Source organism: Apis mellifera, linkage group LG9 (assembly GCF_003254395.2).
Source record: "Apis mellifera strain DH4 linkage group LG9, Amel_HAv3.1, whole genome shotgun sequence".
NCBI lineage: Eukaryota > Metazoa > Arthropoda > Insecta > Hymenoptera > Apidae > Apis > Apis mellifera.
The window spans coordinates 6,600,317-6,620,017 of record NC_037646.1 but is presented as its reverse complement, the minus strand read 5'-3'; the positions used below and the strand labels follow the sequence as shown (position 1 = coordinate 6,620,017).

The 19,701-nt window shown below is 25.2% G+C and overlaps 6 protein-coding genes across 10 annotated transcripts; 3 read left to right on the top strand and 3 right to left on the bottom strand.

Annotated features, from left to right (window-relative positions):
• Positions 1–879: 879 nt before the first annotated feature.
• LOC412961 (protein bicaudal D) lies at positions 880–6,440 on the bottom strand. Of its 3 annotated transcripts, none has more exons than XM_006561626.3 (8): positions 5,984–6,440; positions 5,503–5,643; positions 4,558–5,394; positions 4,329–4,475; positions 3,971–4,027; positions 2,229–2,658; positions 1,903–2,157; positions 880–1,300 (listed from the first exon to the last, which is right to left on the bottom strand). In XM_006561626.3, the coding sequence occupies exons 1-8, from the start codon at positions 6,191–6,193 to the stop codon at positions 1,020–1,022; spliced, it is 2,358 nt and encodes a 785-aa protein (XP_006561689.2). In that variant the 5' UTR covers positions 6,194–6,440; the 3' UTR covers positions 880–1,019. The 3 variants fall into 3 exon arrangements, with proteins under 3 accessions (XP_006561689.2, XP_006561690.2, XP_396412.4); XM_006561627.3 differs by having other exon boundaries at positions 881–1,300; positions 3,995–4,027; XM_396412.7 differs by lacking the exon at positions 3,971–4,027 and having other exon boundaries at positions 882–1,300; positions 5,984–6,439.
• Positions 6,441–7,216: 776 nt separating this feature from the next.
• Positions 7,217–12,492, bottom strand: LOC725076 (CCHC-type zinc finger protein CG3800). 3 transcript variants are annotated; one of them, XM_001119951.5, is made up of 3 exons: positions 12,257–12,492; positions 10,649–10,902; positions 7,217–10,442 (listed from the first exon to the last, which is right to left on the bottom strand). In XM_001119951.5, exons 2-3 carry the CDS (start codon positions 10,889–10,891, stop codon positions 10,218–10,220), a joined length of 468 nt encoding a protein of 155 aa, XP_001119951.1. In that variant the 5' UTR covers positions 10,892–10,902; positions 12,257–12,492; the 3' UTR covers positions 7,217–10,217. The 3 variants fall into 3 exon arrangements, with proteins under 3 accessions (XP_001119951.1, XP_003249895.1, XP_006561688.1); XM_003249847.4 differs by lacking the exon at positions 12,257–12,492 and adding an exon at positions 11,886–11,972; XM_006561625.2 differs by lacking the exon at positions 12,257–12,492 and adding an exon at positions 11,881–11,941.
• Positions 12,493–13,804: 1,312 nt separating this feature from the next.
• On the top strand, positions 13,805–15,803 carry LOC409696 (splicing factor 45). Its single transcript, XM_393194.5, has 4 exons — positions 13,805–14,260; positions 14,320–14,631; positions 14,741–15,169; positions 15,468–15,803. Exons 1-4 carry the CDS (start codon positions 14,144–14,146, stop codon positions 15,753–15,755), a joined length of 1,146 nt encoding a protein of 381 aa, XP_393194.2. The 5' UTR covers positions 13,805–14,143; the 3' UTR covers positions 15,756–15,803.
• A 616-nt stretch (positions 15,804–16,419) lies between these two features.
• On the bottom strand, positions 16,420–17,942 carry LOC551972 (alpha-1,3/1,6-mannosyltransferase ALG2). Its single transcript, XM_624355.6, has 2 exons — positions 17,576–17,942; positions 16,420–17,501 (listed from the first exon to the last, which is right to left on the bottom strand). Exons 1-2 carry the CDS (start codon positions 17,816–17,818, stop codon positions 16,521–16,523), a joined length of 1,224 nt encoding a protein of 407 aa, XP_624358.1. The 5' UTR covers positions 17,819–17,942; the 3' UTR covers positions 16,420–16,520.
• Positions 17,703–19,700, top strand: LOC551996 (vesicle transport through interaction with t-SNAREs homolog 1B). The gene is made up of 2 exons (XM_026442777.1): positions 17,703–17,926; positions 19,212–19,700. The coding sequence occupies exon 2, from the start codon at positions 19,302–19,304 to the stop codon at positions 19,647–19,649; it is 348 nt and encodes a 115-aa protein (XP_026298562.1). The 5' UTR covers positions 17,703–17,926; positions 19,212–19,301; the 3' UTR covers positions 19,650–19,700.
• Positions 18,410–19,258, top strand: LOC113219009 (cell division control protein 31-like). The gene is made up of 3 exons (XM_026442957.1): positions 18,410–18,744; positions 18,883–19,146; positions 19,212–19,258. The coding sequence occupies exons 1-3, from the start codon at positions 18,516–18,518 to the stop codon at positions 19,256–19,258; spliced, it is 540 nt and encodes a 179-aa protein (XP_026298742.1). The 5' UTR covers positions 18,410–18,515.
• Position 19,701: the final 1 nt, after the last annotated feature.

The following is a 19,701-nucleotide window of genomic DNA, read 5'->3' as shown; positions in this document are numbered from 1 at the left end:
TTCTATATGTCTTTTTTCTCAATTCTATACATCTATTATGTTTTTTGTTCTACTTTGATTATAAATGCTACAGTCGCGCACAATAATATTGTCTCTATGGTATGCAATGTAAAGTTCTCGTTTTTCCTTTCGTTTGTCTACCTAAAAACAGTATATGTTCATTTTATCATGCATCTCATTAATACAAAAAAAATTGATGTGTCATCATAATTACTATATAATTATATAAATTATTCATGCGAAATTATTTACGATATAATAATAATAATAATAATAATAATACTCAATCATACCGAAAATAAATCTAGCTACAAAAGGAAAATATGCGATTGTTAAAATGTAAAAATAAACACATTTACAATTCAGATATATTTTCTCATAAAAGAAAATAATCGATTATAAAAATCAATTTTATTAAATATCAATAAGCGTGCTATTCACAAAAATCTTTGATCGATTCTTTGTGAATAAATCTTCAAACATAGAAAATTTTAGCAACTTTGCAACAATGTCGCATGAAATAAAAATTTTGCATAATAAAAACACATTCTATGTTTGTTAGACATCTTTACTAACAATATTGGTAACAGAAGGCAGAGTTTTCTATGAATTTCTACGATATGGAGCAACATCAATACAAGAACATATGAACATTTCAGAATTTTCCAAATGTTCTGCTTCTTGTCCTTTGTAACGCACATTGTTCTTCATAACGAGAACAATTTTTCTCAACTTCAATTTTCAACTTTACCAAATAAAGTCAAATTGTAAAAAAATAAACTCGTGATATAATAATATAAAAATATTATATTATATCACGAGTTTATTTTCTTTCGGCATCAAATTAACCGATGAAAATATAATGCTAAAGTATTTTTGTCATTTTTATAAAAAGTAATTTCAAAAGGTTATTAATTAATTTTTTGTAGCAATATAATTCAATAATGAATAGTAATAGATTAAAATATTTAAAATTCTTGTTTTTCTCAGAATAGTTTGCTCCACATCTTCATCATTTTCTAGAAAAATTCTCTGCCTAAATGAGGACGGTTTGTCTGTTGCGACATTCGCATTCTACCTCGGCCACTTGTACTAGTAGCATGTCTTCGAGTATTTCGTAACTCTCTATCGACCTCTAGCTCTTCCAATTTCATAGTTAAAACGAGTTTTTGTTGCACCGCTAATCTTAATAGTGAGTTCAATGTTTTTCTATCATCTTCTGCTGCGGCTAATTGACGTTGCAACTCGTCAACTTGTGTTACATATTCTTCGCAACGTGCAGCAAACATCGCACGTAAACCTGAGAAGTGGTTAGCAGGTATTAACACCAAATAGAAAGAAGCTCATGAAAAGAAATATCAGAAACATGATAGAAAATTAAAAAATATATTAGTCATATAAAAAGAAAATTTTTTTCTAAAAAGAAGTAAAGAATATATAAAGAATATATTATATGTTTAAGAAATATATTATATGTTTAATTTCAGTAAAAAAAAAAATATTATAAAAAAAAGTAAAAGTGCAGAAAGAAAACTATTTTTACAGATATATCACTCTGTTATTAAATATAATAAATATGATGATATAATAAATATTATTAATATATGTTAATATATTTTGCTACGAAATGAAGCAATATTGTTGATAACAAATTCCTAATACAATTGCAAAATCAAATGTAGCACAACTTATTATAAGCAATAAAATATACATAAATGCTGATAATAAATTGTTAGTTTTATTAATAATAATAATATGTTAATAAGTTAATATAAAAATGTTAGTAACAAAAAACAGAAAAAAGGAAAATATTAACTATATTCTTAAGTATCGTCTTACTTAACATATTACTATTATAAACATTGTTAAAAATTTGAATAAAATCACTTTTTAATCACTTACTTGAAAATGTTGCAGCATTTTCTTTTAACATCCTAAGTTCATTTCTTAGTTTTAACATAGTTTCATTAACGATGCTTTTTTCATTTTCATATTTGCTCTTCAAGTTTGTAAGTGCTACTTCCGCAGTATTTTTATTCGATTTAAGCACTGTTCTTAAAGTTGCAATTTGCTCACGTTTAGCCGAGAGCAAGGCCTTCAATCTAATTACTTGTTCTTGTAAATCTGCTACTTCCACCTTATTCTCATTTACTGATCCTATAATTTGTAATAATCGTGTTAATAAAGAGAGGAATTATTACAAGTAAGAAAAAAATTGTTCAACTTACCTTCACAAACATTGCAGACATTCGATTGCATTCCTTTAACTTTGGAAAGTTCAATCGTATGTTCTACAGCACTTCGAAGATGTTTTATTTGATCTATCGCGGTTTCTATATGTTTCGCAATTTCTTTCGCTTTACTCAAACTTTCTAAATCTTTAATTTGGATATCGGTTTTAAATAAAGTCCGACACCATTCTATTTTTCCATTTTCTTCCTCTTTTTCAGGAACAATTTTTTCATGATCGAGAACTACTCTCGAAGGAATTTCTCCGTTAACTGTACAAACGTGATGATAAAGTTGTGCAAGTTCATCAGAGATATTTTGTAAATCATTTTGTGCAGAATCCAGAAAACCACCGGCTTCTACTGCAAGTTTTGAAAGGATAGAAATGTCGGATTCAAGTTGTATGCTTCTTTGTTCTGTATCTAAAAGCTGAAATATAAATAAATAATTTCATATTCATATTAATTTTATTTTTTGAAAATTAATTATTTGTTATATATTTATTATAAGTTTATATAAAATTTTTCTTTTCAACAAACTACTAAAATATAATCTACAAGTTAAAATAAGAAAATAATATTGTATAAAGTTTAGTATAATAAAAATAATAAATAAAGTTGTTTTTTGAACAAATATATATATATATATATACATATACATATATATATAAAACACAATATAAAATATACATCAAGATGAAAATGATTTACAAGAAAAGATTTACAAGAAAAATAAGTAACTAAACATGTTAAAAGCTAATAAAAAAAAATTAATAAGTCAATGATTGAGATTCAACAAAATTCTCAAAATTTACAATACAATAAATTTTATCTCATCCTGATTTAAAACTTATATCATATTTACATTATATAACTTATTATATTTACATTATATAATGTAAGAAATATTTTAAGATATTAATGATAATATTAATGATATTATATTATTTTCAAAATATGATAATTAATTGTTTTCAAAATAATTAGAATTATAAAATATTATTAATATTTTGTACATTTTATATTTTAAAATTTATTATTATATGTATATTTTTATTATATTTTTTATTTTTTATACTAGTATTTATATTTATAATTTAGAGAGATATTATAACCAAACTTCATATAATATAATATTTTTATTTTAGTTTCTCAAAAATTACGTTTCTACGATCTGTTGAAAAAAACAAGAAACAATATAATACTCGTTTCTTGATTAAAATCTTGATTATAAAATCAGATTGTTTATGTTTCAAAAAAACGACATTTGATAATTTAAATAATTTTAGTAAGACTATATCAAAATCATATATAGAATGTCTCTTTGAACGTCGTGCAAATCGCTCTGTGAATCTGACTCATGCTACATTAGATGCAAATAGAAACGAATAGAGGGAGAATATTCATTGAATTTTTGTTCCTAAGCACATTCTATTTTAAAGCCACAGTGCATAGCGATTGAGATCCGTACATTTATTCGAGCATTCGATAACAGAACATTCAAATAGATAATGTATCAACTCATTTATGAAAATAAGACAATGCATATAAAATTTATGATTTTCATAAAAGAGCTTAATAATTTATGATATGACATAATCATCAATAGCCATGATAATATTTATAGTTAAGAATATGAAATTATCAAAAGCAACAATGAGTTGTTAGGACATTGAAAAGCAACTTGTACGGATCATTAAAGGAGCAAAAGACAAGTTGTTATTATAATAATTGGTAAATACGTCAAAGGGATCACACGTTCCAACCTTTTCTCGAAGGCTCTTCTCTGACTCAGGGATCTGAAATGCCATAATTTCTATTCAAAGTCTAAATTTTGAATATTAAATATTATTATGCCAGAGTCACAGTTATTCTTGTTATTTGTTTATTTTTATTTATTGAATCTTTTATCAATAAAATTTTATTATATTATTGACTTACATTTCCATTCTTCATAATATTTGCCACAATGTTGCTGTTTATAAATTTATAAGATAAAAAATATCATATAAAAATAAAAAAAATTGAATCTATGATAATAAAAAGACAAAACTAAAGAGAATGAAATAAAAAATGAAAAAATAATAAATAATCATATACCTTGTTTCTAAGATTTGTTAATTCTGTTCGTAATTGTTGAGTTGAATCAGATATAGTTAAACCATTTTCTAATTCAGCTAAATCCTTTTGAAGTTGATTCACTTCACGTGCAGACATAGTACTCCATTGATGATATTGCATAATTGCCTAAAATATAAAAACAATTAACATATATAAATATAAAATATAAAAAAATAAAAAATTTATTTCAATATATTTCATATTATACCTGATTCAATTTATCTAATGTTGGTTCTTCAGTTTGTTTCTCAGGTAATTTTGAGTGAAGATGATGCAATGATTGCACATGAGCTGCTAATTGCACTATACGTGCAACAAAGGATTGTAATTCATTTTGACTTTTTTCAACCGCATATTGCGATTCTCGTAAATTTTGTGTAAGATGAGCTTTTTCAGATTCTGCTAATTCTAATTGTTTTTCTAACTTTTTCAGTTCATTTAAATGAATCTCAGAGAATAAATCAACTTGTTTATCAGTAGCAGAAGTACCTGGTTCTTGAGTTTTTAAATCTGCTTCAATTCTACGTAATGCAGGAGAATCATCTTCTCCATCACTACATATAGTTTGATCTTCTGTAATTCCTCGAATTGAAAGTGCAAGATTACTAAGATTATAAATTGATTCACTATTAATTCTTTGATCTAATTCTTTTTTAAGAGCATACTTTGCTTCCCGCTCAGCTTGTAAGGATTCAAGTGCTTCTTCCATTTGTTTTTCAGCAATTTTTTTTAAATTTGTTAATTCTTCAACTTGACTATTTAAAAGTTCCACTTCTTCTGTTAATCTTCTTATTTCATGTTTAGCACCTTCGAATTCTACTTGACTGGATCGTAAACCAGATACTTGTTTCTGTAATGAAATATTCTCATCTTCCAATTCTGAATAATCTTGTAAAAGTCGTGCTTCACGAAATCTACATTCACGTAACATAGTACGTAAGGATTTTCTTTCTGTTTCTGCTTGTTGATGATCTTTTCCAACTTCCTCTCGTTCTTGTAATGCATGATCACGTTCTGCTTGTACACGTTCTAATTCATGACGTAACTAAATGATACAACATTAAATAAAAATTATATAATAATATAATAAAATTATATAATAATTATATAATAAAATTATTATTTTTATATTTTTTAAAAATATAATACATACTTGTTTTGTTTCATTTTCTAATTCAATAATTTGTGTCTGAAGAGATGTTTCTCTTGCAGCACTTTCATTAAGAAGAGTCTCTTCTTGTTCAATACCACTTTTTGTAGTTAATTTTGTGGTAGTCTGAAATTTTGCTAAAGCCTAAAAAAAATATAAAAAATCATTCATATAAGAAACAGAACAGTATTATTTAAAAATCAAAATATTTTGATTATAGTAATAATTCAATTTTATTATTGATATTAATAAGCAATCTAAAAAATAGAATTAATATAAATTTATTTGTCTTATTATAATATACAATAATTAATGTCTGTAATTATAATCTGATATATTTATGATTTTTATGATGAATTTTTATGCTAACGAAATATTAAAAATTATATATACTATTATAATATTAATTATTATAAAAACATTTAAAAAAAAAGACTACTAGATAATTTAAGTATATTAAAATATAAAAATTATTTGAACTAACCTCTTGCGTGATTTCCAACTCGTGTTTCGTGTTTTCGTAGAGGGCCTCGAGATCGTTGCATCTTTGTTGTAAGGCAGATTTCTCTTCGAGCAAAGCAAGACCGTATTGAGCAGATTGAATTTTTTCTGTAGAAGCTAAATCTAATTCGCGTGAAAGTCTTTCGATTTCAATCCTGAGCTCCTCTATCGTGATTCCTTCTGTCGTGGCCATTGCTGTATGAATTGCTTATTTCGCTCCCTTTACCGACAGATTCCTTCTCGTCGTTATCACAAATAAATCGGAGCATCGGAGGTCCTAATATATTTTAAACGTCAAGGCATCATGCGAATGTTCGTGATGCAATCTTCTTAGTGTGCCCACTTCCCGAAGTCTCACATCTTCTGAAAATTCACGACCGTTTGACAGACGTGAGATTAAGGTGAGAGGGCACGGGAAACTCACACAGACCGGATACATATTCCTATACATGTTCCATGTTCCTAGATTCTTGTTTCGTTATTCCATCGTTCCGTTCTGTTATAATAGTAACATGACATTGTAACTTTTTAGTTACTTATTGAATAACTTTAAACAATCCATAACATATATTTTATTAAATAAATTAAAAAAATAATAAAAAAAACTAAATTAAATAAATAAAACTTATTTAAATCAAATAATATATAATATATAAGTTTAAATATTCAATTTTAAATAAAATTTAAATTTAAATATTAAATAAATTTCAAATATTCATTTTTCAAAAACATCTTATCTTCATAGATATGAAAACTTAAATACTATTATAGATTATTGAAAATTATTTTAAACGATATTATTAATGTTTATAATTAATATTATTTAAAAAAATAATTTAAAAAAATGTATATAATCTAATAGTTATAATTATTACAGTCATTCATTTTTTTGCAATTCAACTTTTTTTTTAAAAAGAATCATTATTATGTATCATTTCTTATACAACTACATGAACTAACTTTTATTAAGCACTTAGATATGAAATTATTTAAAGTATAATATAAAATGAACAAAAGTCAAAATATAACATTTTTATAAAAATAGTAAAAAAAATATTGAAATAATTCTACAATAATATCTATAAAATAAACTGATAACTATTTTTTATTAATATTATTATTAATTATAGATATTAATTAAAATTATGAAAACTTATCAAATATTTAAAAAAAAATACTATAATATATACAAAGGATTAACAAACTAAAAAAGAAATTATAGATTTACATTTTATTAATAAGTGATCTCCTCTTTCAACTGAAACATAAATAGTACATGAAGTATATTCGTATATTGTACTACACTTCCTTAGTCATAGGTGCAACAATATAATAGATGATTAGAATCATCTGATAAGCTTTATATGGGGAATAAAAAAGAAAAACAAGATCTCGTCTTTGCCTCTCCGTACACATTCTATTTCAAAAATTCAGTTTAAAAACATAACTTCAAATACTCCGCAATCCTTTATTACTTTGTAGCTTATTTTCTTTTTTTTTCTTCCTCTTCATCCTCTTCTTCATCTTCTTCCTTTAAGTATTAATAGATTAATATAAGTCGAGCCGTGATCGGCCGTACACGGATCGAATTAGTTCATACACTGTAACAGTCGTATTCTTTACAATATTCATACGTAAGTCTTGTAGCAGAGACAAAAGCGCAGGTGCCCTATTTGCACTCGTTTTTAATGCTCATCTGAACCTCCGGTGCCACCAATGAACCTCACACCTAAATCGTATATCTTCAAGGTATGTTTTTTCTTTCACCAATATCCTACATAGTAAGACATCGATAGTTTTTTTTCTCTTTTTTGTTTTTTTTTTTTTTCCTTATACGATATATATCATTTATCCGTGTCCATAAATGTTGAAGTCATACAACATATTGATTACAGAAACGAAGAACAAAATTACTTTTATACACGAATTTTACTCGGCTTTTTTTACATCTCATGTATGCAATGAGAGCACCAAAGATTACGATCCATTAGCGAAATACAATTTTTTGATCCTCCAAATCTCGTCAGACGCACTAGCGCACTGATTACTACTACCAAAATCATGTATGAGATCGGTTTAAGTCCCGAACAATTAAATGTATAAAATGTTACAGGACACCTTTACTACACGATACATAACGCTCAAGGCGCTTTTCATCAGTTCCACCGAGTCAGGCACGCCTGGCTTCTGAACATTAATACACATTGTCGCTGCTGGTAAAAACATCATCAGTTTTCCTGTATACACGTAATGCACATGACCATGCATAGTCATTTACCACATAATTTCAAAAAAAAAACATTCTTGAAAAATTGTATAAGTACATGAATAGACATGTGCATAACATGTTCACGTCAAATCTACCTAGACTGAACATAGATCCGTGAACGATCTTAATTTAAATTGAATTGTTCGTTCAGTAGAACGAATTTTCAATCAAAATATCAGGGATTCAATCAATTTATATGCCCTAACATCACTGCTCGCATTTATAAACGGTATTACCGTTCAAAATTTAATTGCAGTCTATTTCGCTTATCATTAGACATTTTCATTCATCGCATTCTTTTTTCATTTTTCTTTTTTTAGAAAAAATCTTGCATATCTTTGTACTTGTAATAACATAATAGCCTGCTAGTACCACGTTCACAAAGAAATATTTCCAAATTCATAACATATTTTCTTTTTTTTTTCATTGCCTCATGATCTATAACAAATGTGCTTGATAAGAGAAAAATTACTAGACAAATTGTATCTAAAAATTTCGTTCTACAACTTATAAAAAAGATTAATGTAGTACTTTATACATGAAAATATAATTTGTTCTTTTTTGTGATGTATAAATAAGAGAATCATTGGAATTAGTCACCAGCAACGACCAGAGTATATCTAGCTTTTTACAGTACAAAATACAGCTCCTGCATATATGTATGTATATATGTATACACATATGCGCATATATATATATACATATACCTAGTAACGAAATATTTCACCATATGTAAGGATATAGTAAGGCAAAGTGCATCCTTTGAAAATTCGTAACAATCATTGATAATATGAACAATGGTGATCCCTGATATAACAATTATGATCGTACATATAAAATATTCAAACTTGTAGAAACTCTGTGTTTATATGTATATATACATATATACGTCATAATGATCGTGACGATCATACTGATAATTATATTCATTTTTACTTAAAGAACCTGATATACGAAATATGCATATTTTTCTCTAGTTTATGAGAATCTAATTAATAATATTCCAAGTATAACTGTATATAAACTCGCAAATACTGACAATTGTGCAGTTTTTGTTGATCTGAAATTAGATTTAGTTAAAAAATAAAAAATCCTCATTACATCCTTACACATTAAAAATTGGCGTTACTAAACCTTACTTATATGTATTCAGGGCCGGCATGTTCATTTCCTTTCCCATTACTTCTGAACTTTTTTTAACTCGAGTTGCTAGAGAGTTCGAGAGGGAGGACCGGATACAAGATGCGTGGATGTGAGAAAGGAATATAAATTAAATTCATTACAATCTTTTTTCGTATTCATTATTATATCCCTTTCTTTTATCAAACAATTATCCATTCATAATTTAATGGACTGATAATTTTATTTGAATATGAATTATTAACAAATATCTCAAATCCCATTAGTCAAAGCTGACAAAATATGTTATAAATGTTACATTTGTAAAATTTTTTTATGAAATATATTAATAATCCATACATCTTGCATCACAAAACAATACATGTACGAGATAGTTTGAAGGTCAGGGGACAGAGGATTCATGTCTCTACTCTAATTCAATTGAATGTTTATAATATTATTACATCGTATAGTGTGTAATGCTGGATGTGTCCTATGTGTAAATGTACTTTGTGCGCGCGCACGCATGTATAGTGTAATGTAACAGCAATTAAAAAAAAAAAACAAAGACATCATAAGAAAAAACCCTTGCGAAGAGAACAACGACATGTAGAAGGGAAGGGAAACTAGGAGTAAAATGGGTTTCCGAGAGTTGGATATGGGGGAGAGATGGAAATTCGAACGACTATGACAAAACGCATTTTTAGCAATTATACGCATCAACGAGACATACGTTCGCACATCCCTACCTAGCTACAATCCCCGGTAGTAGCGCGCGCGACGGTAAACGGCTTATCGTTAAGCGAGCGGCACGGATTCCGGTTATCTCCTACTTTCTGTCGTCCTGATCACATTCACGGCTTAAATGACCAGTCTTGCCACAAGTATAGCATGCCTTTCCTCCGACTTCAGTGCAATTTCGAGCAAAATGACCTGTTTTATTACAATTGTAGCAACTTTGCATTCCAAAACGTCCAGAATCATTACCACCTTCTGGACAGCTACGTGCCATATGACCAGTCTTGTTACAGTTATAACAGCTCATCTCAGGCCCCTGTTAAAAACATTCTAGGTCATGACATTATTTTATTATCAATATATTGCACAAAACTTTGCAATATATTAATATAAAATATAAAATATAAAAAAGATTATATTAAATAATCTATAATATATTGATAAAGCAAAATAAATATATTAAATATATTAAAGTTTAAAATTTAATATATATGTTGAATTATGCATTAGAATTATAATAACCTGTTGACAGTCTTTTGCAATGTGCCCTACACCTTGGCAACGATAGCAAAGATCTTGATCTTCTTTACATTCTCGTGCAAAGTGTCCAAATTGGTTACACTTGTAGCACTTGTCGCGACCACGCGCAAAACCACCTTCTCGGTCACGGCCACGATCGCCTCTACCACCACCTCCACCACCTTGTGGACACTCCCGTGCATAGTGACCCATCCGGTTACATTTATAACACGCACTTGAACTCATTTTTTATAAATCTACAACAAAAATAATCAATATATTATACATACTTTATAGAATAAAGACATGCATACATTTTGATATTGAAATTATATTTGATATTGATTTTTAAATTATATTAATAAATTCATTAATAAATTTTTAAATTCATAATCACAAATAATTTACAAAAAAAAACTAAAATTTCTATGTTTCTTATTACTCTGCTTTTTACATTTATAAATATATAAACATAATTGAATGTAAAATAAACTGGCATAATTATTTTCATATTATGAAAAAAATTAAAAACAAAAAAAAAGATTCTATAAATTGTTGATTATAAAATTAATGCAATCATCTTCGGGACTATATATCTGTAATAACAATATTTTCACTTTTGATATTACAAGCTAAACAATATATAAATTATAATATATAAAATTATAATTTATAAATTATAATGTATAAAATATTGTTATAAATAACAGATTAAAATATAATACTCTAAAATCTGAAATATTTAAATACTCTGAAATTTCATTAAAACTTCATAGTATTAAATAATCTTTAATAAGAGATAAAATAGTATTTACAATTCACAAGTACATATTTAACAATTAATAATAATAACTTTCAAGTATTATTTAAAACAAAAAATGAAATTTAGAAAACGAAATATTGTGATTGAAAAGATTTGAAAGAAAGTTATGAAAAAAAAAAAAAAATTAAAAAAATGAAAAAATTAAAAAATATATATTTTTTATTTTAGATCTGCAAACTACAACAAAACTGCAAAATATGCAATTGGTAAAATGTATCATAAAATATAATAAACTATTTTAAATAACAATATATATAAAATGGCATCATGTATCCAATCCATTTCTACTAGGAGTATGTAGAATACACGTGTTTGAGAAAGGCGTCGTGCACATGAAAGTTGTTTCTATTTCAAAAATATTAACAACACATCAACATTTTACTAGAAAAGTAATATTCAAATCATTATGTACAAAACCCTTAGAAATTGCCGTCTATCGTACAACGTGGCTCTCTTGCCCCCACTTTGCAGTGGTGGTACGCAAGTACGCCACGGCGCGAAGATGGCATCCAAGACTGACGCCGTACTGCGCTTTTTTTGCCTCGCTAAAGAAAAGATCATCGAGGGGCGAGGTATACATATACGATAAAACATAAAAACTATCATATTGAATGGTAAAAAGAAATTTCCTCCGTGATATAGACAGATGAAATAAAATCTTCATTTACTGCAGAATAAAAAATTAAACCAACGAAGTCGAGGACCACGTGTGGAATCGCACAGAAAGAACCGCGGACCCGCTATCGCGACATATAGGAACATTCTTTAGAGACGACATAGCGACTTACCTCTGGTGCTTGATGGAAATGCACAATAAATCCTCCTTTCGTTGGCTTTGCCGACACGTCAGGGACAATAGGTCCGCGGGAAGTACTGTTTTCCTGGGAAAACTCGAACCGATACTCAGCCGAATGACTGCGGCGACCATTGACTACGGAAAAGAAGACCAACCAATCGCCGTTATGTTGCCCGCCAAACTCCGTTGCAATAATGAACGCCACCTCCCCTTCTGCGGCTATTGAATCGACTAACCGATTTAAATCGAAAACTATTAATTTTTTCTAACGAAATTCTATTCTTTTATATTTTATATAATATATTAATTGTTTATTAAAATATCATGATTTTATTGATACATTGATTAATGCTGAAATGAGAGAAAACAATATTATTTTGAGAATATTGATGATCAACCTCAACAGCTATTGGTTCAATATCATCGAATCTGTTTTGATAACTCATTTCAACCAATCATATTGCACTTGGAATGCATTGAAATTTAATTTAAAAAAAATTCGTATAAAATGCGAACCTCTACATATATTAAAAAATGATGAAATAAAATCGATTATAAAAATATAATTATAATTATGATATATTATCATTAATATATTATATAAAAAGAAACATTTTATAATAAAAATATATAATAATTTAGCTTAATATTTCATGTGTATAATCATTATACTAATAAATATATTTGTCGCTTATTGGAAAGTGTAATTTATAAATCTCATATATATATATATATATATATATATATATATATATATATATATATATATATATATTCCTATAGAACAAGAAAATTACAAGTTTTAGGTGTTTAAAGATTCATAGTGTGAATATCTTATATAATGATTATTAAAAAATGATAAAAAATTTATTATTGATGATTATTAATTATAAATAAAAAATATATTATGTTGATTTTTTTTTATATATATGTATAAATTTATTGTTAGAATAAAAATATTAATTGTATAAAAATTGAATAAAAATAAATTATATTTTCTATTATATTAATTCTATTCTATTAATTTTTTCAATATATTTATATATAAATTATTTATGAATATTATATTTATATATGCAAATAATTAATAATATTTGATATAATTGTTTCTCAGTTATTAAATTATAATTATTGTAATATTTAATTTAATATTGCTTTATAATAATAAGGCCTAATAATAGTTATTATTTATTTTAAAAAAATTAATTTAGAACTGCTATTTAAAATAATTTAATTTTCTACTAAATATATTTTATATTATAAATATATTTTATGTAATGCATATATAATTTTTTTTTTTCATGTTTTTTTAAATTTTTAAAGTTTTTTAATGTTTATTATATAACCTATAATTTTTATATTTTTGTTTCATTTTCATTCTTTATTAATTGTGATTTGAAATTATTAAGACTTGAAATTAGATATTTTTAGTTCTACATATATATTTCTAATATAAACAATTGCATGAAAAATGTGCTATGAATATTAGCCTTTAACGATTTTCAATTGACACAAAACATATAAAATGATATCATTTCTTAAAAATTATTTTTTTTAAAAATCACATATTTTTTTTAAAAAAATTATGTGATTTCATATATGTTGAAAAATATTTGTATAGTAATATTGAAACAAATAAGCATATGCACTACGTGAAACGTTAAAATATTTGAATAGTTTGAATTTCTAAAAATTAATAATTAAACAAATTATATTTTTAATCTTAATTATAAGACTTTAATAATATACATTTTAAATCTTCAAACTAAATTTTTAATATATAATTCTAGTAGTATTTTAGTAATATATAATAATTTGAGGTTAAGTGTAGCATGTTTTAATAAATAGGTATATTCATGAAATATAAAAATTAAACACGATGTCTCTTTACGATGATTTTGATAAACATCGAACGTCAGAAAAAGTAGCTGGATGGTCATCCAGTATTAAATTATTACAATCTCAATTACAGTTAAAAAAAGCCGCAACTACACAGGTATGTTCTTTACAATATATAATATTGAATTATAAATTATTATTATATTTTATATTTAGCCAAAACGTGAACAATATAGAAAGGCTACAGCAGTGTTAGCACCTGTAATAGACTTAAAATCAAAAGCTAATAGAAATGCAGATAGAGATGATGATGGTCCACATAATAATCCACTTTCATCTGGTACTGTTAGTAGTATTGGAGTAGGTGGTGAATTTGATTGGAATGTAATAAATGAATATGATCCTATGTGGCCTAATGAATATGATAAAGTTGTTAAAGAATTAAGAGATTTACGTGATAGAGAACATGATCAAGAGACTGAAATGCGTAAACGCAGACGGGACAGTTCACGTTTTGAAGATACACAAGTAATATTTATTATAATTCTTCTATATTTATTATATATATATATTTAAATTAAAAATATTTTATTCAAAAATGTATAATTTAACTTTTTAATGAAAATATTTGCTTTAGACTTCTTCTGGAAATAGTACAATGATTCCTCCTGAAAGAGATGAGGAGAGAACTCCCACATCAAGAGGAATTGCAGGAGGAGCAGCTATAGCTCCACCACCTTCTTTACAAGAATCTTCTGATCTTCCACCTCCAGCACCAAGACCTCCAACTAGCATGGGATATGCTACATCATCAGTAGCAGCAAAAATAATGGCCAAATATGGTTTCAAAGAAGGACAAGGACTTGGTAAGAAAGAACAAGGAATGTCTGTTGCTTTACAAGTAGAAAAAACTAGTAAACGAGGTGGAAGAATTGTTGGAGAAAGAGAACAACTTATGCCACCACCACCACCTGTTGCTGCCTCTCCACCTCCACAACAGCAAATTATTCCTCCTCAACCTTCAGAAGAACCTAGTATTACAGAAATAATGAAATGTCCAAGTAAGGTAAGAAAAAGATTTAATGTTTTAATAATTAAAATATTGAAATTTAAATTTATAGCACACAATATATTTTATTTTAAGAATAATAATTCATAATAAAGTTTATAATTATGTAATAAATATTAATTATACAATAGATATCAATAGTTAAATATAATAATAATTTATTATATATTAGATATTCATTATAATTATAATTAGTAAAAATGAAAATAATATTTCATAAAATATAATGTATATATTGGAAATTTTTCATTAAAAAAATATATTAAAATATATTCAAAAAATTATTATTAATCAGGTTGTATTATTGCGTAACATGGTTGGTCCTGGAGAAGTGGATGATGATCTTGAACCTGAAGTTAAAGATGAATGTAATACAAAATATGGCGATGTTGCGCGTGTTATTATCCATGAAGTAACAGAAGCTGCTCCAGAAGAAGCTGTTAGAATCTTTGTGGAATTTAAAAGAATAGAAAGTGCTATTAAAGCTGTAGTTGATTTAAATGGACGATTTTTTGGTGGAAGACAAGTTAAAGCAGGTTTCTATTCCAGTGAAAAACTTGATAGTTTACAGTTAATGGATTAATTTCTTATTTAATAATTTCATTTAATAAATGCATCTTAACAAATACAACAATATGGAATCAATGTGTTGATTATTATGTTAAAAACATTATATTATAATTTTATTAAAAATATATAATATTAAAAATTTATTAAAATATGTAATATTTTATTAAAAATATATAATAATATGATGAATTTAGAGAACAAAGAATATAAAAATATTTGCATAATATTCAATACATTGAAAAACATTTCAATCTATAACCTTAATTAAATAGGGTGCAATAATAATTTAAACTTTTCATATATAATAAAAACATTGATATATTGTTCTTCTAATTTTAATATAAATTATATGCACAATATAAGTAATAAATAAGTAAAATTTATAATCTTATAAAATACTAATATTTCAGTAATAAAAAAGAATAATAAATAATATAAAAAAACATGATTTTTTTTTGTGATGAGATAAATATGAAATAAAAATGAAATGATTATGCTAATAAATATAATTATAATATATAAATAATTTAATAAATTATAATTATATTGCAATTTATTTATATTATATTATATATTATATGTTATATTATAAATTATATATTAAAAATTTAATACTTAAAAAATTTAATAATTGCAATTAATGTAATGAATATCTTATTAACAAATTGGAATAAAATTCAATTCTTAATTTTTTATTAATATTTTCTTATCACAGTTTATATTATATAAAATATATAATAAAATTGTAATTCAAGTTTTTTTCATAAAAATCTAATTATTACTTTATTTTTTTATTACTTATTAAATCTTCAATTGCTTCATTTAATTGAGCATTAAATGCAGCAAAACTAAAAGTTTTCATAAATCTATCTTTGCCTGCATTTCCAAATTCTTGAATATATTCTGGATTTTTAATTAAATAAGCTATTTTTGAAGCAAATGCATCACCAGATAAATCAACCAAAAATCCAGTAACTCCAGAAATTATAGATTCTTTTGGCCCACCAGAATTATGTGCAATTACTGGTTTACTCATATACATTGCTTCAAGTGGTACAATACCAAAATGTTCATTTGGAGGTGTGTACAATATAATTTTACAATGATGTAAAATAGATATTTTATCAATATCTGAAGGAGATCGAAGAAATATTACTTTTTCTGTTACATGTAATTCATCAACAAGTCCTATTAATTCCAAATAATATTCTACATTTTCTTCAACTCTTTTATCATATCCACCAGCCATAATTAAATATACTTTTTTATATTCTTCTTCTGTCAAATATTTTTGAAGTTCTGCCAATGCTTCTATTGCTAGTTCTAAATTTTTTTTACGTTCATATCTATTAATAGACAATAATATAATACTATTTGATGGCAATTTTTTATCAAATATTCTTTCTAAGGATATTATTCGAGTTTTATCAAAAAAGTCAGTATTAATAGAAGGATATAAAACTTCAGGTTCAATATACAATTTCTTAAAAGTATCTTTAAATACAGAAAGTGTATATATGCTATTTACAAATATTTTATGTGCCATTCCAGTTGTTAATTCTTCTAAATAATTAAGAGGTGCACGATATAATTGTTTACTAATTCCCTTTGATTGTGAAAGCAACTGATCTGGATAATGACAATAAAAAATTATATATGGAATTCGTAATCGAAGAATAGGAATGCATACAGAAACTAAATCACAGAATACAATATCTGGTCGATGTTCACAAAAAATGATATAACTAGCTGCATATATCTAGAAAAAATATAATACAATATATGAATAATATAATTTATAAATATATATCAAAATTTAACAAATAAACTCACCATACGAATATAAGCAAAAAGTGCGAAAAATCTACCGAAAATATGTCTAGGTAACCAATTTCCTACAACTGTAATAGGAATTGTTCCATCTTTTGTTTCAGAAAAACAATGTTCAGGATCATGATGAGTTGTCACGAAATTAACCTCATATCCTCCTTTCTTTAAAGCTAACGCAGCATCTATTACTAATCTTTCTGCTCCTCCAATACCAAGATCCGGATGAAGAAATGTAATTCGTGTCATTTTTTATTAATTTAACGACATCAATAACGACAATTATTAACAATGAATTAAAATGTTACGAATTACAATATCACGATCTACGATATCACTGGTCAATAGCGTAGTAAAGTAAGTAGCAATATCTAATAGAGTTTTTTTCATCAAATTTTTGTTATCAAATTAAAAATAAATTTTGGTTATCGATCATTATAATGCTCATTTTCACGTCGCCTTATTATTTTATTTATTTTTTTTATTATGCATTTTTGATATATTTTTTGCATTTCCTATGCATTTTTGTCATATCTTCGTTTTTGTGACGTGGAAAATGTGCATTAAAGTAATCGATAATCAAACATTTATTTTCAATTGAACAACGGAACAAAGAGAAGACTCTTAATTCGTTAAAATTTATTTTCAAAACAATTTAAACATGTTGCTTCATCATATAATCATACAAATTATTAAAAAAAACTAGTTGAATATTTTATAAAGTTACATATAAATAAATAAGTAAGTATTGTATAAAGCATAGATATTATATTATAAAGATATATAAAAATCATGTTCAGCAAATATATTTTAATTAAAGTAATTTATTACATAACAAAACAAAATAATAACAAAAGAAAATCAAAATTTTGGTAATCTTTTGTAAAATAAATAGGAGATAAACAATAATTCAATTTTAGTAATATTTAAATATTTACTGTTAATTATGTCAAATATCACAAAGAATATTCTTATGGAAAGTACAAAAAAACGCTTAAAAGAATTATTTTGTTTAATGGATAGTGATATTGATGGTTATTTAGATTACTATGAAATGAAAGCTGCATTAAAAGCTTTAGGTTTCCCAGTAAAAAAATCTTATATTTTAAGTATGATACGAATGTACGACAAGCGTGGTTATAATAAAATTTGTTTTAATGATTTTTATTATATCGGTATGTTTAACAAAAAATATTAAATTTAATGAAATAATGTTTTATTTATTAATTTTTAAAGAAATTAATGTATTTAATATGTATAATAATATTTAAAATTCTTTATAATGTTTTATTTAAATTTTAATATTTATTCAGTAACAGAAATGTTAATTAAGCGGAATCCTATAGATGAAATTAAATATGTTTTTAAGTTATTTATAAACAAATCTTCAATTAATAAAATAACATTGGAAGATTTACAGAAATTTAATCAAAAACTTAAATGTAATCTAATTAATGAAGAAATGGAACTTATGATAAAAGAATTTGATTTAGATCAAGATGGTTCTAGTAAAAAGATCTTTTATTTTAGATTAATTACATTGATAAAATTTTTATTTATTATCATAACATATTTATTATTATTTTATGCATTTTATACTATAAATAACTTTATAAATTAATACTTATACTTATAATTTCAGTTGATCAAAGTGAATTTATGGATATTATGATGGATTTTACAATTTAAACAACTTTTCTTATTATAAACATATTTATAAATAATTATCACAATGAATTTTGGAATTAATTGGGAAGAAGAACATAGACAAACATTATTAGAAGGAAATGCAATATTAGAACGATCTTCACAATCTATTAGCAGATCTCAAGCAATTGCAATTGAAAGTGAACAAATAGGAACTGAGGTAATTTCTGAATTAAGTAGACAAGGAGAACAATTATTACGAACAGAAAGAAGATTATCACAAACAGATGAAGAATTAGATAAAACAAGAAGAATATTAAATATTATGAGACGTAGAGTTTTATTAAATAAATTTGTATTAATCTTAATTATATTATTAGAAATAGCCATACTTGGTATTATTATATATAAAAAATATATAAAAATATTGTAAATATATATATGTAAAAATTATATTTTATATACAGTATAAATATTCTATAAAT